This window comes from Tursiops truncatus, chromosome 14 (genome assembly GCF_011762595.2).
Source record: "Tursiops truncatus isolate mTurTru1 chromosome 14, mTurTru1.mat.Y, whole genome shotgun sequence".
In the NCBI taxonomy this organism is placed as follows: domain Eukaryota; kingdom Metazoa; phylum Chordata; class Mammalia; order Artiodactyla; family Delphinidae; genus Tursiops; species Tursiops truncatus.
The window spans coordinates 13,538,033-13,565,527 of NC_047047.1; the positions used below are offsets into that span (position 1 = coordinate 13,538,033).

The 27,495-nt window shown below is 43.1% G+C and overlaps 2 protein-coding genes and 1 non-coding gene across 18 annotated transcripts in view; 1 reads left to right on the forward strand and 2 right to left on the reverse strand.

Annotated features, from left to right (window-relative positions):
* Nucleotides 1-12,517, forward strand: part of IMMT (inner membrane mitochondrial protein) — a 48,595-nt gene extending 36,078 nt beyond the window's left edge. For 4 of the 7 annotated variants that reach the window (XM_073791166.1, XM_019942206.3, XM_073791168.1 and 1 more), the window contains 5 exons: nt 483-612; nt 6,373-6,596; nt 9,306-9,437; nt 10,415-10,544; nt 11,574-12,517. In XM_073791166.1, coding sequence (XP_073647267.1) covers nt 483-612; nt 6,373-6,596; nt 9,306-9,437; nt 10,415-10,544; nt 11,574-12,187 — 1,230 coding nt within the window. In that variant the 3' untranslated portion in view covers nt 12,188-12,517. Of the gene's footprint in view, nt 1-482; nt 642-6,372; nt 6,597-9,305; nt 9,438-10,414; nt 10,595-11,274; nt 11,549-11,573 lie in introns of those variants that run through there. The other 3 variants (XM_073791169.1, XM_073791170.1, XM_073791172.1) reach the window with 3 other exon arrangements.
* Nucleotides 11,548-27,495, reverse strand: part of PTCD3 (pentatricopeptide repeat domain 3) — a 35,947-nt gene continuing 19,999 nt past the window's right edge. For 8 of the 10 annotated variants that reach the window (XM_019942209.3, XM_019942213.3, XM_019942214.3 and 5 more), the window contains 11 exons: nt 27,405-27,455; nt 25,199-25,288; nt 24,908-24,936; nt 23,872-23,978; nt 22,874-22,952; nt 22,685-22,775; nt 21,015-21,100; nt 20,398-20,546; nt 18,857-18,898; nt 18,275-18,433; nt 11,548-17,982 (listed from right to left, as the gene is read on the reverse strand). In XM_019942209.3, coding sequence (XP_019797768.2) covers nt 17,892-17,982; nt 18,275-18,433; nt 18,857-18,898; nt 20,398-20,546; nt 21,015-21,100; nt 22,685-22,775; nt 22,874-22,952; nt 23,872-23,978; nt 24,908-24,936; nt 25,199-25,288; nt 27,405-27,455 — 974 coding nt within the window. In that variant the 3' untranslated portion in view covers nt 11,548-17,891. The remainder of the gene's footprint in view (nt 17,983-18,274; nt 18,434-18,856; nt 18,899-20,397; nt 20,547-21,014; nt 21,101-22,684; nt 22,776-22,873; nt 22,953-23,871; nt 23,979-24,907; nt 24,937-25,198; nt 25,289-27,404; nt 27,456-27,495) is intronic. The other 2 variants (XR_002177739.3, XM_019942210.3) reach the window with 2 other exon arrangements.
* Nucleotides 19,340-19,475, reverse strand: LOC117307963 (small nucleolar RNA SNORD94). Its single transcript, XR_004521904.1, has one exon. It is a non-coding gene; the product is annotated as a small nucleolar RNA SNORD94 (small nucleolar RNA).

Here is a 27,495-nt window from a genome sequence, read left to right on the forward strand (position 1 = left end):
TTTGTCAGAGGATTTTTAAGAATTCCGGAATGTAGTAAGATTCCTATCATCTTTCTCTCTTTTCCCTTGAAAAGAATATTAGTTGTAACTAATTTTAAAAACTTGCTTTGGACACAAAGTGGATTCTTCAGTATTGTTGATACTTTTTACAATAGGTAAACATTTGCTCTTGGTCATTACCATTTATGGAAATTTCACAAGTCTGCATTTGTGATGTGTATGGGTAATTTCCCGTGACCCAGAGAAAGAGGGACAGGGGCACAGTGAGATGGGACAGGGCCTGTCCATGGCATTTGAATAGAATTAGAAGGAAACAAAGACAAGAATTACGTTCCTTTTTCTGAGCTTGAGATTTCTTTCTGTATATTGCTTATATATTCACAACCAAATGTAAATAAATAAATGACTGTGACTTAGAGTATTTTGGAATGTTCATGGTACTTTTTGTTCACTTTAACCACATACCCCTTGTATCTGTTCAGGTTAAGGCGGCTCAGTCTGAGGCTAAGGTTGTGTCTCAGTATCATGAGCTGGTAGTCCAAGCCCGGGATGACTTTAAACGAGAACTGGACAGTATTACTCCGGAAGTCTTGCCAGGGTGGAAAGGGATGAGTAAGTACAACTGAAGTGTTGGTACCTTCCCTTTTTTTTTTTTTTAACAACTGATCAACTGATCTAAACTTGCTTCAGCTCCATTCTCTAGTCTAAACCCCTCTGGCATGCACATCTCATCTGATATGCAGTATCATGTTTTCCACATTTTATTTCAGTCACACCTGTGACAGGTGACACACCTGGTTTAGCCGTGGTGGACACAAGTTCCAGCCAGTGTAATCTGGAATCTAAGTGAGTGAAGTGACATAACCTTGACTCTGTTAGCATATTATATATATGTAAAATTATTCAAAACCTTTGTGACTTTAAAAATATTCATAATGAATTACTTAAGGCACACCTTATGACTGCTTTGTGACAACACTGTGGTTGAGAACTCACCCAGGGGTGCTGGGTGGAAAGGAAATCTGCTGTGCGGCCTTCAACTTGCAAATAGCTCAGACTGCGTGGAACTTGGATGGCTCAACAATTACACGTTGTAACTGCAGGGAATAGTCACATTTCCTTGAAGCTCTGTGAGAGTAATAAGAATCACGGAGATTACCAGGCTCAACAAAATCAAAACAGTACTTCTTAAATGCCAGCGTCTGTTAGAAACTGAACATCAGGTAGCACCTGAAGAACTGGCATTATAGACCTCTCTGGGGTGAAGGTGGCAAGGTTGCATCACAGAACCGTGGCTGGTCTAAGGAGCTCAGGTAATAAAGACAGTGCAGGAATTTTCACAGCATGATAGCCAACCAAGGAGATGTCATGGCAAGAAGTGGAGTCAAGGCTGATATTAACTCAGATATGTAGTTAGTTTTTTTTAATGTAGTTGACTCACTTAAGAGGGAGATAGATACCAGATTCTTGTCAAAGCAAAAAATAAAAGCAGGATTTGTAAGAGAGGATTAAATGGAGAATCACACAAAGTTTAGTGTGGGAACAGTGAGTCAGTCTTATTTGAACATTGTTGGTTAAACTTGTTTGAACTGACTAGCAGCAGAGGGGACAGTGTGGACAGTGTGTCCTTGAGCAGGCCTGCTTCAGCCACATCTGTACCGTTTCCCTCACCAGAATCTTTCAAGGGCTGGGCTTCACTGAGATTACAACTGAGACAGATGTGATTATCCCAGAGACATCCTCCTCCACTAGTCACTCTACCACGTTACCTTTTTTTAATCCTTCTGAAATACTTACTCACTGGTTTTTGTTTGTTGTGTGTGTATCTCTGTCCGTTGGATGTAAGCTCCTTGGCTTAAACCTGACGTTGGTAGACAGTAGGGAGTCTAGGTTGGCTGCAGTAAATTAAATAAGGTTGAAAGGGCAGGTCAGGCTTTGCCTATAGAGAGTTAGTTATGAGTGCCATCCCTAGAAATTTGCATTCTCTCATCTAAAATACTTGTCTTTGGTCTTCCCAGTAGGCTAAATCCTACTAATTTTTCCATGCCAGCCTGTGAAGTTTTTAGCTTAAAAAATTTGGGGACCTGGGTCGGGGGGAATTCGTTGGTGGTCCTGTGGTTAGGACTCAGTGTTTTCACTGCCGAGGGTGCAGGTTCCATCCCTAGTCAGGGAACTAAGATCCTGCAAGCTGTGTGGTGCGGCCAAGATAAAAATAAATAAAATAAACATTTTTTTTTTGGCTGATTAGAAAATTGCCCATTGTAAAGCATGAAAACATTAAAGCAGGCATTCTCAGCTCAGCATTTTTGCCCCCAGAGAATATTTGGCAATGTCTGGAGACAGACTTGTCACATTGGGGGGTTCTGCTGTCATGTAGGGTAGAGGACAGAGGTGCTGCTCAGCACCCTCCAGTGCACAGAACAGCCCCTCCAACTAACTGTCTGGCCCAGAAAGTCAGTAGTACCAAGGTTGAAAGACCCAGCATGAAAGAAACGTATCGTATAGAAAGGGAAAATCTTCTGCAGTGTAATCTTTGGATTATTTTTTAGAGGGAGGAAGGCAACCTCCATTTAATTTCTTATTTTTTAAATAGATTGAAAGGTACAAATGGCACCTGCTGAAGTTTTTCCCTTCCAGCCATGCCTACAGCTGCAGAGTTTTCCTGCCAGTGCTGCTGATTGCTTGTGTCCCTCTGGGGATAGTGACTTATTCCATGATTCCCTCAGCCCTCAATATATGTTCTCGCTTCTGAAATCTGAACTCTTTTAAGACCTATACTAAGCTCATTAGTACTGATTTGTGTTACCAGTTATTTTTCTCTTATTAGTCTTATTTCCCTAAGTTATAAGTATCCTGATGATACTTATCTGTCTAGTACTTTTTCTGTGTTCTCCATAGCTGAGCACAGTGGCAAACATAACAATATTTAGCTAACATTGTTGAGCATTATTTTATTTCTAGCACTGTGTTCTGAGTGCTTCACATGTAGTTAACTTTTTTAAAGTTCATAACAATCCTTTGAGGTGAGTTTTATCATTATGCCCGTTTTATAGATGAGAAAACTGAGACACAGAGGGCTTAAGTAGTTTGTCCACGTTTGGGGCTAGTGCCAGGATCTCATTCTTACCTACTAGCCTCCCTGTTCTCTGGCTGATTGACTCGTATTGGCAGCACAGGACCCCCTTTTGAGCTTTTGAGAAGAGGGATGATGTGATTATCATAAGTAGGAAGATTCATTTTTATGAGCTTGAGGGTGAGTTTGACGTAGGGAGGGATGCTTCAGGGTAAGGAAGCTATTCAAAGCTGCTGGAGTAATCTGAGGGCGAAGTGATATGGGTCACCCAGTGTGTATGCCAAGGGCACTGAAAATGAGGAATAGGAAAGAGACTTAGAAGTGGTCATTCACCAATTGTTTTGTTTTGTTTTTGGCTGCACCGGTGCGTCTTGTGGGAGCTTAGCTCCCCAACCAGGGATCGAATCCAGGCCCCTGTCAGTGAAAGCGCTGAGTCCTAACCACTGGACTGCCAGGGAATTCCCAGCAACTGGTCTGTTGAACCATAACTTGTATCTAGTGAAGTTGACAGTGTATATACTCCCGATCCAACAGTTCAGTTCCTAGGTATGAGCTCAGGAAGACTCACACAGGTGCTCAGGAAGATTCATTAAAATGTTTATAGCAGCACTGTTTGTAAGAGCAGAAAAATCAAAGACAGTTAAATACCACACATATGGCAGTGCAGATGAATGACCCAGACCATTTCTCTTGAACATAAATGTTAAGGAAAAGCAAAAAGTTGCAGAAGAATATGTAAAATAGGATACCGCTTACATGAAGCTTAAGAACATGTAAAATGAAACTCTATATTGTTTAAGGTTGCATGCGTATGTGAAGTATAACAAAATGAGTGAGAAACACTATATTCAGATAGCGGATACCACTGTGGGAGGAGGGAGGAGGAGCCACTAGGAGGTGTGCGCATGGGTGTTGCCAGGATGAGAGAATGAGGTGCAATTTGTAGGTTGTCAGTATTCCCAAGGGACATTTCCTTTATTGCTAGTAGACTAGTATATGTAGCCATACTTGCGTGCCACGTTGACACTGACCTATTATCTCTTAACCTTGTCCATCTTTTGCCAGTTTTTCCTGCAGCATTGGGACAGATCCCTGTGTCTCTGGTTGTATACCAGATTAAGTAGTTGAACTTTTAGAGCCATTTTGGATGAAAAATACTTGTCTTTGAACTTGTTGAATCCAAGGGTCATACCCAGGATATTAAGAAGCTTATTCTGAGAGGCAGGAGACTGGCTGCGGGTCCTCTCCTGTCAGGGCTTCACGCAGTGGCACTTGTGATTGTGGCGGGGAGCATCATCCGAACTCTTCAGAATGTTATTTTTTTTTCCTTTCCGCCACGTCAGGCAGTCATAGTTCTTAGTTTAATTTGCACCCATTAAGCACAAATTTAATGTGAGTTCACTGTTTTCAAATTTCCAAAGAAGAAAAATTAATTTTATAAGTATTTGCAATGTTAGGAGAGGCGTGGTATTGAGAACACAGTCAGGACTGTGCCTTCGTGAAATAGTCTACGAACTAATGCAAATAGGATAAACAAGAATTGTAGTTTCCATGTAAAAACTAACCAAGTTGATTGCTTTACAACAGTAGTTAGAGATGAGTCTAACTACTCATCTGAGTCCCAGAAACCAAGACTACTTTAATATCATTGACTCTCTTATTTTCTGAAATGTTAGAATTTACCTTGATTTATATAATGTCTTCTGATCCTTTAAAAAATTTTTAGGAAATAAACTCATCATTTTACTTTCCTGTACCAAAATATGCTTTTTCTACTACTAGCTTCTGGTTCCTTCTTGCTTTCTTTTGGATATTCCTATTTAATGATTAATAACTGAAACATGTACTTACTTTTTTTCAAACTTATTCTTTTTCTTTGTAGGTATTTCTGACCTAGGTGAGTAATTATGTGTATTTTATGTTTAAAGGCTTCTGTTTTGAGTGTTAAAAGACTCAAGTCTTTTCGTTTTGCCTATGATTCTTATACTAAACCGTCTAAATTAATCTAAAGTAGAATTATGTTGCATGTGATAAATCTGATTTGTATATTTTTGTCATCCATGTGCTCTCAGGAACAAAAATGTTTTCACTATGTGATTGGAAACCTGTAGATATGATATATTTATATATATCTTTATAAAAGATATATATAAGATATATATCTTTTATAAAGGTATATATATATATCTATATAAATATATATATATTTAAGTTTTTATTTTGTAAAATTTGAAACATTAAAAAGTAAGAAAACTATAATGAACTCCTGTTTACCCATCACCCAACTTTAGCTGTTACCAACACATGGCTGGTTTTGTCTCCTTTATTCCCCCAACTTATGTTGAAGCAGATCCCAAACATTATATTCTTCAGCTTGTAAAAACTTTCAGTATGTTTTTAAAAAAATGTGATGACCATACCATTGTCCCAGTCAACAATAATTCCTTAATGTCATCAAAGATATCTCTTAAGTGTTCAAATATCCCTAATCACTTTATAGAATGAGTGTTTTTAGTTGTTTTGTTCAAATCAGTATCCAGAGGAGCTACACATGGTGAATTTGGTCAATAAATCTCTCATCCTCACTTCGTTTTTTGCTTTTCAATCTACGTATCGTGGAATTGAGTTGTTTATCATAGTATTTCTCATATTCTTTATTTTGCTGTTAGAGCCATAATTCCTAACCTGTGGTAATATATCAGAACACTTCTGGAGTGTGAGATTGGGGAAAGAAAAAAAAAAAAATCAGAATCAGAATCCTTGGGTATGATTATTTTTAAAAGCTCTACCAGTGATTCTGATGGACAGCTCTGGCTGCAGATCCCTGTCCTGGATCATATTATCTGTGTAAGAAAAAGTAGAAAACTCTTATTAGGGAAAAGTCTGAGAGAACTTGGATTTGATTCACGTTTTAGCAGAAAATGTAGAAGTGAGTACGTTTGTAAGCTTTGTATTTAATTGTAAGCTTTGTCCTTAGAGGCAGAATTATGGTGAGTTATAAAGCCAATGTATAATCAGTTCACACTGGAAGTACTGCTCATTTGGGTTCCTGGAAAAAAACTGATTCTATACTTGGAGGCCTCCCTGAATTATTTTGCTTGGGATTGAAAATGCTTAGTTGCTGGCCGTGAGCTGTGAATTTCTGATTACACGGCAGCCTCTATATCTCTTTTTAAATGTCAGCTCCTTCCTCTTGGCTTTTCTTCCTAGCTGTTTAAGTTACAATCAGTTGAGGCAAGTTACCTCGTAGATGTATGATTTTGGTGAAATCATTAACATTTTCATGTGGTTTTGTTTAGCCGACAGGCTGTCCCCCGACGACCTAAACTCCCTGATTGCTCACGCGCATCGCCGCATCGACCAGCTGAACAGAGCGCTGGCCGAACAGAAAGCCACGGAGAAGCAGCACATTGCCTTAGCCTTGGAGAAACAGAAGCTGGAGGAAAAGCGGGCGTTTGACTCTGCAGTGGCAAAAGCATTAGAACATCACAGAAGTGAGATACAGGCTGAACAGGACAGAAAGGTAAAGAAATGAGCAAAACTGCCTAATGTTTAAAGTGAATCTAACTTGTTTGCTTCTAGAGATAATACCAGCAGTCACTGACTTTAAAATACTAGCTGTTAAGTCAGGCCAACCCCCCTCTTGAATGGAACTTTGGCCCTTGTTCTAGTCAGAACTTCTAGGGAAGGATTGGTCTAGCAGAGAGCCTTTACGTTGAGCTGATGCAGGAGTGTCAGAAAGTAACGAGCTGCTGTCATCCAGGATTATCTAGCTTGCCTTTTCCCAGTGGAGCCTCTCTCCCCTTAAGCAGTGCCGAGTCTGTTGGATTCCGAGTATATTTTTCTCCTCAAGGGTTGTTTTTTGTTTCTTTGTTTGTTTATTTGGGGTTTCTTTGGCTGCAACACATGGCCTGCAGGATCTAGTTCCCTGACCAGGAATTGAACCCGTGCCGCCTACAGTGGAAGTGCTGAGCCCCAACCGCTGGACCCCTCTCTGCAAGCGTTTCTAAGTAGTTAGTGGTGAAGCATGGATGAAATAGCTGTAGTCTTCTGTCTGAGCACATCATGTATTAAATAGGTGTCTACAGGCTGATTTGGGAACCTGACTACTCATCCTACCTTCACATTTTCTCAGCTGCACAGTTGACCATTCCCTCCTCCTTTTTAAAAAAAATTATTTATTTATTTTTGGTTGCGTTGGGTCTTTGTTGCGGTGCGTGGGCTTCTCATTGCGAGCTTCTCTTGTTGCGGAGCATGGGCTCTAGGCACGCGGGCTCAGTAGTTGTGGCGCACGGGTGTAGTTCTCTGCGGCATGTGGGATCTTCCCGGACCGGGGATTGAACCCATGTCCCCTGCACTGGCAGGCAGATTCCTAACCACTGCGCCACCAGGGAAGTCCACTTCCTCCTCCTTGAAGCTCTTTCTTCCCTAGGCTGCCAGACCCCACACTTGCTGGCCTTTCCCCCTGCCTTGCTGACGCTCCTTGGCTTCCTTTGCTCAGCCTTCAAATAGCGGCGTGCACTGGCATTGTTCTGAAACCCTTTATCCATCTAAGCTGCCTCCAGGTGCTCTTTGCTAGTCCTGTGGCCTTGAAGTTCAAATACCGTCTATTACTGACACTTATATTGGTGGCTCTGACCTCTGCCTTGGCTTCAAGGGCTGTCCAGCAGCTGACTTGATGTCTTCAGCTGGATTTTCAGTAGTCATTTCAAACTCAACATGTTCAAAACAAATTTCTTGATTCTCTCCAAACTGTCTCCCAGCCCCTCAGCTGCTTCTCTCCAAATAAACCTCCATCCACTCATTGATCAAACTAGAAATCATGCTCAGTTGTTCCTCCATCAGTTTTTGCATCCAGACCATTGACAGAGTCTACCAGCTCTGCATTCAGAATAAATCCCTAAACGCTCCACTTTTCTCTCCTTCAGTCACCACCACCTTAGTTCAGAGTATCGTCTTAACAGGGTCCCTGTTTGCATGCCCATCTTTCTATGTCTATTTACACAGGCAAGTGGTCCTTAGAAAATGTGTTCTCATCAGACACTATGCTGCTGAAAAGCCTCCACTGACTGCCGACTGTATTTAATATAAAATCCAAATTCTTAACTTATACCAGAGAAGCTCCTTGATCTCATTCCTGTTGCTGTGAGCCAGGCTTCCCTTACTTCCCTATTTCCCTAGTGTACCAGGTACCTTGGGCTTTCTTGCTGTTGTGTTGGTGCCTTGACTACGTCTTTTGCCCTGGGGTAGCCCCGTCCTGTTCCCTTCAATCTAAAGTAGAGTCTCTGTATTACTTTCCCTCATATTGCCCTATTTATTTTCTTAAAAACAAGTACCACAGTCTGAGATGTCCGTTTTGCCTGTCACTGATTCCTCTCTTGAAATGTATACTGCAAAAGAGCAAGGAGTTTGTCTGCCTTGAGCACCATCGCATCCAAGCTTACAGTAGGCACTGCCTGGCACAGGGCTGGCACTGCGTAGATATTTATGCACTGACCGAATGGATTCATTTATTAACTGTATTGTTTCTGAGAAAAAGGAAGTTATGATTTCCAGGTAATTAGTATTAAATAATTTGTAATATGACCCACGGCTAATTGTTAGGCCAGACATTGTAGGCTTTTCATAGTTTGGGCTTGATTTGGCCTGTGTTGAGTCTGAATTCATACTAAAATAAGCAGTTTCAGAGGAGCTTTCTTTGTTGAGAGAAACTGTGTTCGGTAACTGTCAGACATTTGTTACTTTTCTTAACAGTTCTGCATGGTAGGCATTATTATTCACAGACAAGAAAATGGAGACTTCGAAGATGAATAATCTCCCTAAGGCCACACAGATGGTTGCGGTGAAGCTGTGTTTGATCCCAAGTCTTTGTAGTTATTTCTGTGGTCTCGGATTTCTTGATTCTCAGGGGAGTATGTGATGCAGGAAATGACAGTGTTTGCTTTGTACAGGAGGCAGCCTGGTGATACGGAAGAAACTCAAGTCTGGGGGTTAGAGAGACCTCTGTTTGAAATCTGATTTCGCCACAGCCATGCGACATTGTTTTGAGTCACCTTCCAACATTCAACTGATTCCTACGAGAATTTGAAATAAGAATGTGTTCCCGTGCATGGCTCATCGTAAGGGGTTCTGGACGTGGAGGCTGCCATCATCGTGGTTACTGGTCTTTCTCTTTTGCTAAAAGCGTATGTGGAGAATTGAGAATTCCTCATCACTGTGCTTGGCTTCACAGGTGGAGGAAGTCAGGGATGCCATGGAGAATGAAATGAGGACCCAGCTTCGCCGCCAGGCTGCTGCCCACACCGATCACTTACGAGATGTCCTTAGGGTCCAAGAACAGGAACTGAAATATGAGTTTGAGCAGGTGAGGACCTGTCGTAAAGCATCGTCTCCCTTCAACCTCCTTTTCCCGTTTACACTATAAACAGTCTCTGCTTTCCTTCTAATGTGCTCCATGTCATTCAGTCTGAGAGTGTGGAAGAATGGGGAGAGATTTCTAGTGGTGCCTGTCCTTGCTGGAGGGGGACCTTTGTATATTTCACATCTGCTCCTTTGTACATAAAGGTGTACCTATGTGTTACTGATCAGATGTGTTTTGTATTTATGTCCTAGTCATTTGGAGCCTTTAAGCTTGAAGGAGGGTTGGTACAGGGGGTTTCAGGAAAGCAGGTAATAACACTTGACACATGTATGCCTGCTTTATCTCCACAAACTCTTGTGGATTATGTGGTAGTTCTGAGATTTTTATATTTGAGGAAACATCCCGGAGAGGTTAAGTTTGGAAACCACAGCAAACCATCAGGATACCTTTAATCATACTTAGTTTCTACTCAGCAAGTCATTTATAAGATATTAACTTATTATTTTGTCTCACAAGAAGGGAATGAAGTTTTCCAAGTAAGGAAATCTTCCAGAAAATTGAAATTTATACCAACATGAAAAGGTATATTACTTTGAATTCTCTTTGATGAGTATTTTGAGAAAAATGAACTCTTAAAGTGGAAGATATTGAATACAATTTAATGTCTGGGTGGCCATACAGTTACTGTATTTTCTAAAGTTGTCATTTTCTCATTTTAATAGACTTCTTTCTTCCCCTCCTGGTCCTCTTCCTCTAATATTAGGTTCCACCAGTAAATCTGTAGAAGATGAAACATCACATGTGCTTTAGGAAATTTTTGAAACCTTACACATAATGTAGGAGTTTCATGACACCTGTTTTGAGATTAGTTAAAGGCCCTCTTTACTTTGGGAGGCAGCAGTTACTGGAAGACTTGGTGGCCGGTAAGTGACATGCCCTGAGGTAGCATCACTTTCTCTCTGCACTGTTTACCATTTCAGGACCTGTCTGAGAAACTCGCTGAACAAGAATTACAGTTCCGTCGGCTCAGTCAAGAGCAAGTTGACAACTATACTCTGGATATAAACACTGCCTATGCCAGACTGAGAGGAATCGAGCAGGCTGTTCAGAGTAAGCACATGGACCTCTTACAGCTAATTTCATCAGCCCTACTTCTCAGGGTAAATTCTTGCTATGAGGATAATGGTATACATGCATTGACATTAGGGAATAAAGATGCCAAAGTCCCTCTAATAAATTTTATTCATTTCTTAGAAAATTAGCCCCGGATTTGGTAAGTTTGTAGTATAGAGGGTTGTGAGAAGAAATTTAAAAGGATCTAAAAATTAAACCTAAGTAACTTGAAGTTTTACTCCTTATGTGACCGGCATGAGATCACCATTTACAAGGCAGTTTACCCAACACACTTTGGTGGTGTCTCACGTGCCCTGAGTGGAGAAAAAGGTCAGTGTGCTGCATGTTCGCCCTCCAGGCGCTGCCGTTACCTGGAGGTAACCTGGAGGGTGACCTGGAGGTGGTGACTTGCTTGTTCCACCCACCAAATGGATGGTAGTTATGCTGAGGCCTCCATGTGCCACACTGGAAGGGAAATGTCCTGACGGTGAGGATTTTATTAAGAAAATGGGTTTCTGTGGGATGTGATGGAATCTTTTTTGTCAGATAAGCATAGCAATAAGCTAAGTACTCGTGAAGTTTCAAGATCCAGTAGTCCGTTCCTTTGTAGAAAGTAAAGTTTCTGATGGCCTTAATGTAAGTCTTGGCTTAATTTAAATATCACGTTTCTTTCTCAAACATTTCTAAAGATAAATGTATCTGAATTAGATACCCTGCATTCTCCTAGATGTCACAGGAAGAAAGAAGGGAGCCTCATCTGTGCACATCCACCCTCTCAGCTTTCTCCACGGCTACAGTAAAAACAAGTCCTCAGCAGATTATGTCGTGCCTTGTTGCCTCATGTGAAGAGGCCAGCTAGGAAAGAACGCACCATAAATAAGTGGTGGGATGGGCTTGGAAGAGGCTCTCTCCAGCCCCGTCTTCCACTGCTGTGGAAGGTGTACCAGTTCTCTCTGTGTATGAGGACATAGTCAGGTGGAGAAAAAAGTCTGTCTTTGCCTTTTTTTTTTTTTTTTTTTTTAATAGGTCACGCAGTTGCTGAAGAGGAGGCCAGAAAAGCCCACCAGCTCTGGCTCTCTGTGGAGGCGTTAAAGTACCGTATGAAGACGGCATCTGCAGACCTGCCCACTGTTCCCCTGGGTAGCGCAGTGGAGGCCATCAGAGTCAGCTGTTCCGATAGTGAATTTGCCCAGGCTCTAAGCGCAGCCCTCCCTCCAGAGTCCCTGACCCGTGGGGTGTACAGTGAAGAGACCCTTAGAGTCCGTTTCTATGCCATCCAAAAACTGGCCCACAGGGTAGCCATGATCGATGAGACCAGGAATAGCTTATACCAGTACTTCCTCTCCTACTTACAGTCCCTGCTGCTGTTCCCACCTAAGCAGCTGAAGCCACCAGCAGAGCTCTGCCCCGAGGATACAAACACATTTAAGTTACTGTCATATGCCTCCTATTGCATTGAGCATGGTGACCTGGAGCTGGCGGCAAAGTTTGTCAATCAGCTGAAAGGGGAGTCCAGACGAGTGGCACAGGACTGGCTGAAGGAAGCCCGAATGACCCTAGAAACTAAGCAGATAGTGGAGATCCTGACAGCATACGCCAGCGCCGTAGGAATAGGAACCACTCAAGTGCAGCAAGAGTAAGGTCTAGGAAGAGTCTTGTAAAGTCACATCTCATGTCAAAGGAAATTGGCAGTAATATATGAAGGGTTTGCAACAAGGTCTCAGCACTGCCTGGAAATGAGCAGGTGACAGGTACTGTTCTAAATGTTAACACCTGTTGCATTTATATTATTCCTTCTTGCTGTCATGTCAGTCAACTCCAGGAGCACTTTATTTGCAACTTGGGTAACATTTTCTGTTTTTCAGGTTTTACTGATCAGGCTTGTGAGCCAGTCAAAATAATGTTTGTGGTCACTGTACTGTTGGTTTTGCCCTTGGAGCAAACTGAATAAAACAGAAATTGAAAACTGAGCAGCTTATCCCTTTTCAAACAGTATCATTTCTAGTTTGTTGTGTATATGGAAAATTTCCTTGAGAAGCAGAAGTAGCAGAAGTAGCAACTCCTGGGCGCTCAGAGTTGCCAGGCTGTGAACCGGGTTTCAGAAGCCCTAGGCCTGTTCTTGGCTTTGAAGGTCCTAGTGAACTGATTCCTGCTGGTCAAACTCAAGAGTGATGTAAATATAAGCCAAAATGCCAATGTTTATAATTGGAGATATGTCATTCCAGTGATTCAAAGGCACAAGAAATAGTCTGTATCCCAAACTTCGATTGCTACCACAGGGAAAAATAATATTTTATATTGGGACCCAGTACACCCGCACGCACCCTTATATGAATGTATACATGAAACGGTTTCTGGAACCATTGCTTCTTCTTTCTGCTTGTGATGTACTGTGTTCTGGTCTGTGGCATTAGAAAAATGTTGGTGTCTTCTCCACCCACAAATTAATTCCACAGCCCTCAGAAAAGTCCATGGCTCCCAGTTCTGGAACACTGGTAGTTGACCTTGCTCCTTTCTGGTATGTGGACTGTGAATCTCTCCATTGAAGTGGGGGTGGTGAGCCTGGAATCTTAAAGGGGTTCAATAATTTTGTGGTATATTTGAACTGGATTGCTGTAAAACCCAGAGAACTTGCTTACATAGTTCACTTCTCTGAAGATTAGAACAGTTGCCATATTGGGTAAACATTAACCAGTGTTTCACCTTCCATTTTTTACTTCATGAAGTTACCATCAACATATTTTTTCAAAATCATGATTTTTTGTTGAGGTTTTTTTTAATATAAATTTATTTATCGTATTTTATTTTTGGCTGCGTTGGGTCTTTGTTGCTGCACGTGGGCTTTTCTCCAGTTGGGGCGAACGGGGGCTACTCTTCGTTGCAGTGTGCAGGCTTCTCATTGCAGTGGCTTCTCTTGTTGCGGAGCATGGGCTCTAGGCGCGTGGGCTTCAGTAGTTGTGGCACACAGGCTCTAGAGCGCAGGCTCAGTAGTTGTGGCTCACGGGCTCTAGAGCGCAGGCTCAGTAGCTGTGGCGCACGAGCTTAGTTGCTCCACGGCATGTGGGATCTTCCCGGACCAGGGCTCGAACCCATGTCCCCTGCACTGGCAGGCGGCTTCTTAACCACTGCGCCACCAGGGAAGTCCTTTTTGTTGAGGTTTATGTGTTCATAAACAGATTATTGAGAGGCATTTTTATCTGAGCAGCTTATCTGGAAATCATGAAAAAGGGTTGTCTATGTATTTCTGCAGGCCTGTCCCGGCTCCTGATGGTTACATTCAGGTCTGCATGGCGCCTGACGTTGTCCTTTGATTTGGGGACCCAGTGGTTCATTTGGTGTTATTAACGGTCCTTAACGTTCCTCCTAAGTGGATTCTTAATTCAGCACATCTAGCTTCTGACTGGAACACACACTTTGTGTGATGTCCTTAATCTCTGCAGGTAGAGGTACTCTCGGCACCTGTGGGCCATTAAGCTTTGACTAGAAGATAATGAGGCTGTTCTAAATTAAGCCTTTCTTCCCTTTGGAATAGCATGAAATTGTAGAATACATTAACTTGCAAAGCTGACTAACTTATTTGTCATGTTAGAAGTGTTCATAATTTTTATTTTACTCAGGAAATGTGTAAAACATTACAGATTAGAAGGAAGTAAATTTCTCTAGGAGCCCAGGAACAACTTCCTTCGGATGTGATTATCTGAGCTCACAGGAAGCAAGCAATACTGAGCGGTTTATTTCAGCTCTCTAAATCAAATAACAAAAGCCACTGGCTTTCAATTTTAGTATTCCTTTAGCAAACCTCCCCAACCCTCACTGCATATTGAGAAACAAGATGATGTTGAAAGGGGACTCTGCTTGTCCAGACCCTGATTTTTCTTCCTCATGCCCAGTAAGATTCACATCTTCCTGAGCTGTCACTCAGCAACCCCTTAGGTGAAAAGGGCCTTCACTTGGGCCTAAAGAGCCTTTATGTGGGTTCTCAGTTCTACCTTCAAGGAGGTGGAATCATTAAAACTCTGATATTTGCCTTAATGTTGTTTAAAGTTTCTAAATCAGCAAAGTAAGTAAAATGTAAATTAGGCAGTCTTTTTTAAGGCACGGTACTTCTGTGTTCCTTAGTATTGACTTAAACCCTCTGCTTTCTTAACAGGTTCTGCATAAAAGCAGTCTCCAAGTCCCAAATTAGTTGTCCCACGACTTTTAAAGTAATTTGAACTCAGTGCAGAAGAAACGATAATTTAACATAAACAGGAAATAAGAAGTGATTACATTTCAGGCAAATCACTCATCAGGTCCAGTGGGCACCATGTACCTGAAGCAGGGCTCGGCTCAGCTCCCCTGGTTTCCTCCCTGCGGATGCATTCAGGGGCTGGGGGATCTGAGAAAGCAGAGGGAGCATTGAGGAGGAGGGGCTTTGCCTGGGCACGCCACCCTTTTCCACAGGGGGTGGTGCCACGGTTTCACTGGTTGGTCCAGGTTAGCTGTACGGACGCTGCCCTGGGGTCTCAGGAAGAAAGAGGAGGGGCTCTGGAGGGACTGTGGGGCACAAGCCAGCAAAGGCGCTGCTGTTGTGGGAAATGATGGCGCTGGCATTGGCAAAGCTTAGGTTTTCCTGGGGATGAATTCTATTGTGACCTTCACTTCTCTTGGACGTTCTCAGTTTTCAAGAGTAAAGTCTTGCTGAGCTCTGTAAACTTGGGTTTGATCTCCAGTGTTCCTTCTAAAATCTTCTATAAAGTCCACAGCTATGCAGGTCGGCTAGACAACTTTTTTTTTTAATAAATTTATTTTACTTATTGATTTTTGGCTGCATTGGGTCTTTGTTGCTGCGCGCGGGCTTTCTCTAGTTGCAGCGAGCGGGGGCTACTCTTCCTTGTGGTGCACGGGCTTCTTATTGCGGTGTCTTCTTGTTGTGGAACATGGGCTCTAGGCGCGTGGGCTTCAGTAGTTGTGGCTCGCGGGGCTCAGTACTTGTGGCACACGGGCCGAGTTGCTCCGAAGCATGTAGGAGCTTCCCGGACCAGGGCTCGAACCCATGTCCCCTGTATTGGCAGGCGGATTCTTAACCACTGTGCCACCAGGGAGGTCCAAGGACAGTATCTTGATGTTGAAGGTGATCATATGGGTGATGGTTACTTTGTCCAAGAAAGGCCCCAGACAACATTCTTTTACAGGTTAGGCTCCTTCCTGGGCCAGGCTGGAGACTCCTTCACCCCCACTTTGTGTACCTTACATTTGCTCACTCCATGTCCTAGCACACCGCCTTAATCAACCGAATAAAGTATGCCCATTTCTCGGGTAAACTGCCACTCTACCACTGAGATCTAATCTAAGTGATTCTGTAAACCTTGCCCTGCCCATCCACACTCCTGGTGACTGCCATCTTACAGCACGTCCTTTTACCAGCAGTAAAATAATTTACATCGCCATCAGGTACACTTATACGTGTTTATCAATATGCATATATCTGTGGTGCTGTAAGAATGTCACACAACTTGAACATATACAATGTACTTAATTTTCTAATCCATTTCATTAAAATATTCTAGTCATCTTCTGCAAAAACTTATTTCAAACCCTGCAGTTTGAAGGATGTCAGACAATCCATTTTATTAAGAGTACTCAAATGTTCTATTGAACCAAAACCAAAATTGATAGGTTATTAACTTTGGCATAGAAAAACAGAACACCTTATACTATTAGAGGGTAGAGAGAGAATGGAGGCCAATCCTACAGGCCTTCCTTAATTTTTTTCTGAAAAGCTGGAAGCAGTTATTTTGCCCAGAATAGGAATCTGGAATGTCTGTAGCACAGAGTTAAGACCACATGGCCACAACATCACCCACTTGGAAAGTCCACTACAAATTCACGTGCCATCAGCCCAGATGGACCTTTCCCCCATCAACGCCATAGCTGCAAAGCACGATGCTGAGGACTGTTCTCTGGCAGGATTCCCCGGCAATGTAAGTGTTCTGCATCTGTAAGGATTGCGCTGGATGCATACTCGGCCCAGAAGAATCAGCCATTTCCAGGTGCTGATGAACCAGAGGGAAAGGGAGGGGCCAAGTTTACAGAAGCTTCCAGGCAGCCAAGTTCTCTTTGGAGGTTTTAAGGCAAGATCACAGGCTAATCTGCCCTACCTATCCCTTTTGCTCATTTGCTACGTCAAGGGGCTACTGGGGCGATGCACATGAATACTGAAGTAGCTAGTTGCTGTCATTTCCCCTGCCCTCCGTCTCTCACTTAGATGTCTTAAATTCTGGTGATCTAGGAGAAAACATGAGTCAATACTTAGGTTTCTGAGGATGTATGACTGACTGGGTCCTGGCCAGAGGATAGCCAAATGGAGATGGGGACAGGCACATGTTACAGACACATGTACAACACAGTAGCCCATAAATGGCAACCCCGGCAGGGTAAGGATGAAGTTGCTCATCCGAGAACTCCTGGGATGCCTGGGTGAATCTGGCAATCAGATTATGAGCTAAGCAGCCCGCACTAGAAACCCTTGTGAAGCTCCTGCAAGCCTCACAAGTTCCTGTTTGCTTCCCAGACCACTTGCAAGTCATGAGAGAGGCTGGAGTAGAGGTTCTCGACCTACTCGATTACCAGCAATACACAATTATGTCAAGAAGACACTTCAATCCTCTTGTCATCACATACATTTAGGCCACTTTAAGTACAGCACAACTGAAGGTGCCAGCACTCACACAGAGAGAAAGGGGGAGATGAAACTCTCGTGCAAGCCCCAAGCCTAGTGGGAGGCTGTGGGCTATTCTATAAAAATAATGGAAATGCATACATACGTACCTCAGTTACGGTATTTATTTCCAGTCTTCATCTTCCCAGCTGTGCAGCCTAAACTCCTGACGTTGTTTAATCAGTTCTAAGATTAATAATTTCCCACATATCAATATCCCTGAATTTGGCTACTACTGACCCAGTATCAACTGTGATGTAATTGTACAAAAACTTCCTTTAGACGCTTTCTGAGTTGGAGGAAGTGTCAGGTCATAGCATCAGCCAACAAAGGCTACAGTCCCCAATGGGGGAGGGGCAAACCACACCGACATCAGCTGACAAACACTGCAGTTGTGCGGAGCTTAACATCACAACGTGTGTCCAAAGAAATGAAAATGGCAGTGCCCCTTCTGTTCATGTGGTAACCCTGGCATGGATGGTTTAGTTCAGGAATTAAACGTAAACAAGTGAGTGTTGTTATCAAGATTCAATAATCTGTATTCTCTTGTTTTCTTCACATTACAATTAAATACTAACATCTCAGTTCTCAAGTGTAATCACAACAGCCACGCTAGGCCACAGTAGCTCCTGATTCGACCACTTTTATTTGCTTTCGCCGACGTCATTGTCACTGTCACTGCTGCTGTCACTGTCGCTGTCACTGGTCAATGCAGTTAGATCTCCCAGGGCTTCCCTGTAAGAAAAATAAATGGGAGGGTTACACTGCAACTCAGGCTCGGGGCTGGGGGACTCTGCAGCTGCACTAAAGCAACAAAGGAAAAGGTTCCAACCAGCAAATAAACCTATAGGCCTCCCTGACTTTTATGACAAACGAAAAATATCGTTAAACCAATACATCCTGACTTTCTGCAAGGAAAGGAAGTTCAGGGGGTAGAAAGCTACAAACATCTGAATGGGCAGACAGACAAATGGTCTGCTCCATTTTCATAACTTTCCTTGATGGTGATGATACAGGACCCACTTACTTCTGCTCCTGGCTGAGGGTGAAGTCAGCCATTAGTCTCTGGGTGAGGCTCTCACAAATAGGTAAGCTGAAGGCACCTGCCAGCTTCACTATCTCAATGGCCTGGGCAGGGCTGCCGGATGCTTTTGCACTGTCCATAAACTCATTCAGCAGCTCATTCCTGTGAAAGGCAAAAATGTCAACATTCCCCAACTAAACCCCTCAAAGATTCACATACAAAATCTAGTACCTTACAAAGATCAGTCGTAAAATCCTCAACAGTAGCTTTGCAGACAGTTACATGGAGTCTAACTTTAAAGGGCCAAATAAATAATGAACACTGGTTCATTATGCCTTCACTGAGGATCCAGCCAATGTATCCCCAGCGTGCTGTGATCACTGAGCACAGATTGAAAAAAACAGCGCTTGCCTCAGGGTGCCTTAGATGGTAGGAGTGACTGATCACCTACCTGCCTAACAGAAAAGTGCCCAATCGCCATGGCTGAGGTATGTGAGGAAATTCCAACCCCCTTCCCCCAATAAGAGTTAAACGCATGTGGCTAATCCAGGATGTCCCCAGGCAGCCCTGTTAACTTGAACTTACCCAGGGATCTTATTATGTTTCCTGAAAAGCCCCAGCATTTTCCTGTTCAAGATGAGATAGGAAAAAGATTATGAATACTAACAGAACAGAAGGCAACCGAATGACCATAGCTTTTCTCCTAGACTCAGAGACCAAGTGTCCTTCCTGACAAGCAGAGGGGAAGCTCCTGGAGACACGTCTGTGAGCTCCACCAGCTCCCAGCCCTATCTTCCCATCAGAATCACCCCAGGTGCCTCAGCCCCCTCTTCCCAAACTTCATATATGCACATAGCATTACAAATTTCAAAGGCAAATCTGCTTTGTTGCCAGCGTTGAGAATTGCTGGGGCATATCCTCCTCCAGAGGATCACTTCTGTCCCCCCAGGGAGGGAATGTATGATATTATGTGGGCAGTGGGAAGAGAGGGACGCAAATACAATTTGATCTCTTTCCTCTTACAATCCAGTGTGAGCTCAGTGTGTCCTAAAACGACGTTATGAAGAGCAGGCTCAGATTAAGGCATCAGTCTCGTGTAAGTGCTTGCCGTCATCCTGCCACACGCAGGACAAAGGACAAACACATACACTCAGCTCCCATGATCAGCTGAGGTCCGTACCCCTGCGCCAATCATCACAGCCTGATACATAACAAGCGTGTGTCAACCTGCCCTAGTCGACAAGTCCAAGCATCAAATGTTTGTCAGCAGCTGTGTAGCCGGCTGTGTGATGTGCCACCAGTTATGATCAGAGGAGGCAGCAAAACCTTTAGCAGCCTTTCGTGGAGAGAGCAAACATCCACACTGTGGACTGACCATCATGTTCAAATTACGGTCCTCTCTAGTGAACAGCCAGGCACAACAAGCCCTGTCACTGGCTCTTAACACCAACACACGGTTATATCCAAAACAATACACATCGGAACCACCCCCAGCAAGGACTCTCACTGACTTCTCCACTTTTGGAAAAACGACTATGCATAACGTCTCTATTCACAGTTAAACACCAGAAATTAGTATGTGAGTGAAGTGCTGATGAACACACAGAACTAGAATACAGTGGCACAAACCAAAGACAGGTTCTAGTCAAGGCCAGGTTTAGTAAACTGGTAAAATGCCAGGTTCCGGAAGTCCCAGTTCATAGCCCACATTTTAAGCTGGGGGGCGGGGGGGGGGGGCAGGGAAGCATCCATGAGATGACTTGAATAAACCAAATGACCAAAACATTTTCAAAATTAAGATTCTCTAATCACTTTGTTCTACTCAAGTGAACGGAGAAGTAACTCGCCCACAAATACAGAAAACAAAAACGGAAAGAGAATGAGCCCGCTGAACCACACCTTCTCTTAAACACATCACGTATACTGGTTCCTCTTCCCCAAGTTTGCTTTTTTAGTTGGTATTTGGAAATTCCTATAGAAAACACAGTACGTAGAAAACTCGTTTGTCTCCTGATAAACTACACAGTGTGCAGCCAAATTAGAGAAACTCTAACGACCGGGTAAAAGTTCTCTGAGATCCAAGTACAGATGCTTCCAGTGACGTGTGTGGCATGTACTGTACTCACCAGGCTTCCTGGGTTCTCCCGGCCCTTAAGAAGAGGACGGCTATGTGGTTCAGAGAGCTGGCCAGCCAACTGGGAGCCGTCTGTCTGGCATCCTGGCTTTCATAAGTCGATTTGATATCTGCAGCACAGTCAGCAAACGCCACCTGCAGCTGAGACGCTCTGAGAGTCAGCAGAAATGCCCAACTGGTTTTATGAGAATTTAAGTTCGGGAGACTCCATAGGACCATTAGAATTTGTAAGCAATGCATTTTACCGTTGGAACACATCACATGTACAGCACACAGTAATACAGTACTTAAGGAAAAAAAAAAAGCAAAGCACTTTGCCCTGGTGTAATAATGGGATCAGCCACATATTTCAAATCCAACTACGGGTTTTCTTTTTAGAGAGAAATTTACAAGAAGGCAAGCTGCTATTAACTGTCAGGATCGAGAGGATCCATTTTCATGCTGCTTGCTTTGGACTAGAGGAATCAGAGTGACTTTAGATGGCAGAATTCTCCACAATGATAGGTAAAACCATGGAAATGACCCTCACCGGCTGTCAGTATTAGAGGATACCCTGGTTAGTATACATCTAATAACGACAGCAAAACCTGAGTGTCGACACAAGCCTACCTCTGGTGGGTGCCGATCCCTTGCCATAAGCGTCAGAATCTCTTCTTTTAGGTCACGGCGAAAAGTATGACCATATTCTTTACTATCTAGAAACAAAAAAGAACAGAGTGAGAAGTGGTCACTGGCATGTAAAACCAAGACTCTTTGGCTGACCTTTGTCCACTGTCAGCAGTCACCCATATTTGTTTGGAGGGGTGAACATACATTGCTGACATGTATTCCAGGATTCCAGAAAACTAGCAGGATGATTCATGGTAGGAAAGGACAGATGAGCAGTGAAAGCCAGCACCAGTGACGTGCTCCCAGGCAAGTGTTAGCACGGCACGTGCACCACACTCCAGCAGCCACCAGCTCCACGCAGTTCTACAGCACGTGGGAGTCGTCAGTAGTCCTCGTACACTATCATTAGAGCAGCCTTGTAAGGTAGGAGGGCGGGGCTATAGTCTCTGTCTCAAGGCAACCTGAGGCAGACAGAAACTGATTTTATGATCAGTCACCTAGTGGATGACATACAGCATCTTCTGCAGCCAATTTACACACAACCACACACACAAACCCACAGTCATGGCTGTTTCTTAGAAACCTGAGTATCACTGACTGTTAACTTTTTTTTTAAATTTATTTATTTAACTTATTTTTAAATTTTTGGCTGCGTTGGGTCTTCGTTGCTGCACGCGGGCTTTCTCTAGCTGCGGCGAGCGGGGTCTACTCTTCCTTGCGGTGCGTGGGCTTCTCATTGCGGTGGCTTCTCTTGTCGCGGAGCACGGGCTCTAGGTGCTCGGGTGTCAGCAGTTGTGGCACGCGGGCTCTAGAGCGCAGGCTCAACAGTTGTGGCGCACAGGCTTACTTGCTCTGCGGCATATGGGCTCTTCCCGGACCAGGGATGGAACCCACGTCCCCTGCACTGGCAGGTGGATTCTTAACCACTGCGCCACCAGAGAAGCCCCTGGTTAGCTACTGAAGCACAGTGATGCAACATGGTATAGAGGAACGAATGGCACAGGCTTCGGGGGTTGATATTTTGGGTGTCCCAGGTAATTAACACTGATGTCACACAACTGCACAAAACCCAGCCTTTTCTTGTGACAAAGGAACCAATTTAGGTCTTTTCCACTACACTGTCACTCACGCAATCCAATATGTAACATGAGCAAATGACCCTGAAATAGACCTCAACTACTGCATTCAATTTAGTCAAAAATGGAAGTTTTGGGGACTTCCCTGGTGGCACAGTGGTTAAGAATCCGCCTGCCAACATAGGCGACACGGATTTTGAGCCCTGGTCCGGGAAGATCTCACATGCCGCGGAGCAACTAAGCCCATGCGCCACAACTACTGAGCCTGTGCTCTAGAGCCTGCGAGCCACAACTACTGAGCCCACGTACCACAACTACTGAAGCCCGCATGCCTAGAGCCCATGCTCCGCAACAAGAGAAGCCACTGCAATGAGAAGACCGCACACCGCAAGGAAGAGCAGCCCCCCTTGCTGCAACTAGAGAAAGCCCGCGCACAGCAAGGAAGACCCAAACAAAGCCAAAACATAAATAAAGAGTAGTAATAAATTTAAAAAAAAAAAAAAGGAAGTTTTCTTCCCTAACAGTGTTAACATGCTTGTTAATCAAAACATAAGACAAAATGAGATGGGTCGGGACACATAAGCTGAAACTGACCTTTCCAGATCTGAGGAATCAATTCTAGCCGATTGGCCACATCTAATGCTTGGAGAAGATCTATCAGTGTTTGGGAATGTGGAAAGAATACCTGATTCAGAAAAATACAAATACATTTTTTAAGTGTTACTCAGCAAAGACAACCACAAACATCTACAGTGATAAATGGTAAGTAATGAATCATCTTACTGAAGGTATCAGGTCCTTATACCACTTCAAGGTGACATCAATTTGTTCCATTAGACAAAGCAAACCAAAGAACTTGGAACTGTAATGGAGAAAGGAAGCATGTTTAGCTTAAAATCCGTGCTTAATAGGGGAATGACTAAATTACAGCACAGTCATATGATGACGCGTTACACAGAATTTAAAGACAGTAAGTTACACACAATTTCAAGTTACACAGGCCAATGCTTGACACAGGAGGTGCTGCTAACTGTGCTTTCTGGACTTCCCAGTTAGCACCTTCTAATCCTCAACCAGTCACTGATGCCACCTCCTGGTTATACTCTCAGCTCATGGTGAGGAGAGAGCAGATCTCCTATTCATTTTAAAAGCGTTCAACGTAAAGCGAGGATTTGGACCACATAGAAGAGAACCATCACACACCTATAAACAGTCTGCCTCCTTAAGTTCTGGTTTTTCTCTGTTTAAAAGCAAACCCATTTAAGGAGTCTCTTTGGGCTCCAACATGTTCCTCTTCAAAAACAAATGAGGCTGCAATGAAATCTTTAGGGACACACCCTCCTATGAATTCAAAAACATAAAATAGGAGGGTTTACAGGGAAAAGATATACGGATTTAAAGTGTTACAGGGACATCCCTGGCAGTCCAGTGGTTAAGACTCCACGCTTCCACTGCAGGGGTTGCGGGATAGATCCCTGGTCATGGAACTAACATCCTGCATGCTGTGCGGTGAAAAAAACAAAAAACAAACAAAAACAACAACAAAAACCCCCAAAGTGTCACAAATAAAAACAGCTTAAAAGATACACAGCAGACATCTCAGTCTGACAAATCAGTTTTACCACTGCTTGACTCTTCAAGTGTTCAATTAACTTACACTGTTAAGTCAGGGTCAAGCTGCCTAAAATTAGGCCGCCAATAGCCTCCCACTGGCAGAACTGACTACTGGTTGCATACAGGTGCTCCGTTAATGCAGAAGGATACATTTCCAATACACTTACTAGTAGAAATAACGCCGATGATCCGGTCCAATGAATTTCCGGTTGTCTCCAGTGTTTAAAAGGTCATGGACCTGGTAAGCAAGTTCTAGATCTCTGAGAGATGAGCACTGAAAATTTACAAGTAGTAAATAAGCATCATTCTGCGATCCTTATCAGCCCAACAGTGGCTCATTACATAAAGAGCTCATTATATAAAGAAGTACAGTTACCTGCGGAAACATCTATGCTGATTTAACATTATTATTGGTTGACAGCAAATGAATTACAAGAAAATGGGGGGGAGGGAGGAATCAAAACAAATCACCAAGTTCTGTGAAATTTAAAACAAAATAATCTTAATCTAGTAATTATACCTATATTTAGTAACTATATGAAAACACCTGGTTGCCATGCACAAGACAGCTGGAGTGCTCACTCCAGCATCACTATACTGGCAAAAAACCCATGAAATAACTCCAAAACCCACCCACAGGAGAAGTCCTTCCCTCCTGTGAAATAACCGTACTGCTGTCAACAAACGAGATAACATGGAAATGAGTCTGGACGTGCATGTCTGAATAACCAAAGGAGAAAACCTGGAAGGACACTCACTAAAATGTACAGCAATTATCCTTAGGGAATAATATATATATAATAATATATTTCCTTAGGGAATAATAGGATATGCTAATTCATTCTGAAACTGCTTGAAAATTTTCCTATGATTAGTATGATAAGATGAAAAACCAAACTTAAAAACCATCAATTTAAAAAGTTACCAATAGGCAAATATGAAATACTCTGAAACCTTACTTTCAAACCTTACTTTCTGAAGAAAGGTATGAAAAAAGAAAATGTATACAATAAACACAGGGCAGGAATGTTGTGATTTTGTAGAGATTTAAGAGGAATAAAAATTAGAACTAAAGACATGAATATAAGTAAGAGTCAGGAAGTGAAAGAATCAGGGAGAATCCCCCCACCTCCCCAATGATGAATTTAGGAGATGGATAAAAGAAAAAAGGAAAACAAAAGTTAAGCAAGAAATTGTACTTACAACCCTCATGGCTGACTGAAAAAACATATCTGAAAATCAAAGTTCACAAGAGCGTTGGTTACTATGGATAAAACGTTTTCAAGTCAGTAACATTAATAAAAATCCTGGCAACAAAACTGGTAACGTGTAAGACAAACCTAACGGCGTAAAAACTCAGGAGGGGAAGCACAGGAAGCATACAGCTTCCAAGAATCACTAAGCTAAATTAAACCCTGTCCTCATCAAGGCTCTAATACCCGGCAGTCAGGAAAACAGGGCTCTCTGTCTTATACAAGCAATTTCTGTACATACCGTCATCCGGGTCCTTTGGAGAAAATTTCTTTCCCATTAATTCATTCATGATGTCATAGATGATGAGGGACGATCCTTTTGAAGGGTTTTCTGCAGAACAAGAAGGCAACTGGGTTTTCTCATGAGTTCACTTCCTGTACAACCACCGGGTGTGCAGAACTAGTCCTAAGGCCGCATTTCTCCTTCCTCCACCCAAGGCACGGAGCTGGCCGGGCACATCCCTGCTCGAGCAACGAGTGCACCCTCTGCACAGAGTGCAGCTCTCCCCAAGACCTGGGACAGTTACAGGTGCTCCCAACAAAGACTCCACCCTTCCTTCTTAGGCTCCTCACAAGGTCGACTTGCATTGAAACGGGAGACAGACAGACCCTCACTAAGCCTGCATACTTAGAAAACAAACATGTTTTTGCTAATAAACATTTGCGCTCCTTTTAAATATAACCAGGATGAGAGCCAAGAAAAAGAAAACTGTAGAATTAAAATGCACCTATGACATTTCCAGTTAAACATTTCACATTATTAATCCACATCCCTTCCCCACCTTATCCATATGCAAGTGATAATATACTTTCCATGACAGCACAGATGTACTTTGAAGTTCCTCAAGCATGTTTTCATTTGTTAGCAATCCTAATTATTCTGTTAGTTTTATAATAACCTATTTCATATGTATCATTTCTTCATTATTTTAGGCTTTCTCCTTTGGGTAAATTCCTAGAAATTATTATTACAGGCAGCCAATTTATATCCCTCAGACACACCAACACTCCTCCCCCCACGGCCCTGGGTATTACTTAGGAAGCACAAGTACCAATGACTTTAGTTAGCAATGGAACCAAAGTGATATGCGATGTTGAGGAGAAATGGAATAGGCTTTGGGGTCAGAAATAATAGCTTCAGCAAAATGACACCAAAGTTGAGTAAAATTTTGGAAGACAGAATTACCATGGAAACTGTTTACCTGTCTTCAAGATAAAGTCAGTTAACTGCCCTTACTTCCCGACAGGTGAGAATGTGAATTTTGTAAAACTAGCCCTCCAAAACAGATAATCGAGGTTTTCTGTTGTTTTCACACATAAAGTCTACCACAGGACAGAAGGACTAGAATTGTCATTTCTGAACCCAGAGGTTCTTTCTCAGGTTGGGGCAAATGGATAGGAACCAACAGACTGTGAGTGCCTACTACCTGCCTTCCAAGCACAGGACAGGACACTGTGCATAATTCATTTCATCATTACACCGTGATGGCATCACTCAGGTAAAGTATCCAGTGCCTGCTGACACAGGTGGTAAATGGTAGAGGTGAAATTTCAACTCAGGTGTGCCTTGCGCCAAAGTCCATTCAATAGAGCACAGCTGACCTAAAACTAGGTGACAAACAGAGCCTCAAGGTTCTCCCATGAGGTTTCAAAAGAAAGTTAAGGTTACTGTGGGGCAGCACCGTCCAGCAGCTTCCTGCAAGGATGGGAATGCTCTGCACCTGCATCGCTGAACATGTAGCCAGCAGCTACGAGCGGCTACTGAGCACTAATGCCATGAAGGAATTTTTAATTTTATTTCATTTTAATTCAATAGCCATGTGTGGCTAAGTGGCTACTGTATTGGACAGCACAGCTCTGGAGAGCAAAAGGAACTCCAGACTAGTTTCTCCTGACCAAAACTGTCCACCATCCTTTCTTTTTTTAAAAAAAATAATTAATTATTTCTGGCTGCATTGGGTCTTCGTTGCTGAGCAAAGGCTTTCTCTACTTGCGGCGAGCGGGTGCTACTCTTCATTGCGGTGCGTGGGCTTCTCATTGCGGTGGCTTTTCTTGTTGCGGAGCATGGGCTCTAGGCGCATGTGTTCAGTAGTTGTAGCTCACGGGCTCTAGAGCGCAGGCTCAGTAGTTGTGGTGCATGGGTCTAGTTGCCCCGTGGCATGTGGGACCTTCCTGGACCAGGGCTTGAACCCGTGTCCCCTGCATTGGCAGGCGGGTTGTTAACCACTGTGCCACCAGGGAAGCCCCACCATCCTTGTTAGTACATTTAATGACCTCCCTCCCCTCCAGCTCAAGTTTTACATCACAAACAAGATGTTACTCTCCTCAAGAGTAACGGTTTGCTCAGGCTGTAGACAATGTTATTTTGTGAACTGTCTAGCCTTAATTCATAAGCAGTGAAGTTAGCCTAATTTCTACATAAATTAGTAGCATAATGACATACATACCATGTTGATAAAACAGCTGAATGATATAGTGATACGTTGCAAGCGAGGGTTCTTATTATTACCAGGTACATAGAGGAAAAAAATAAAATAA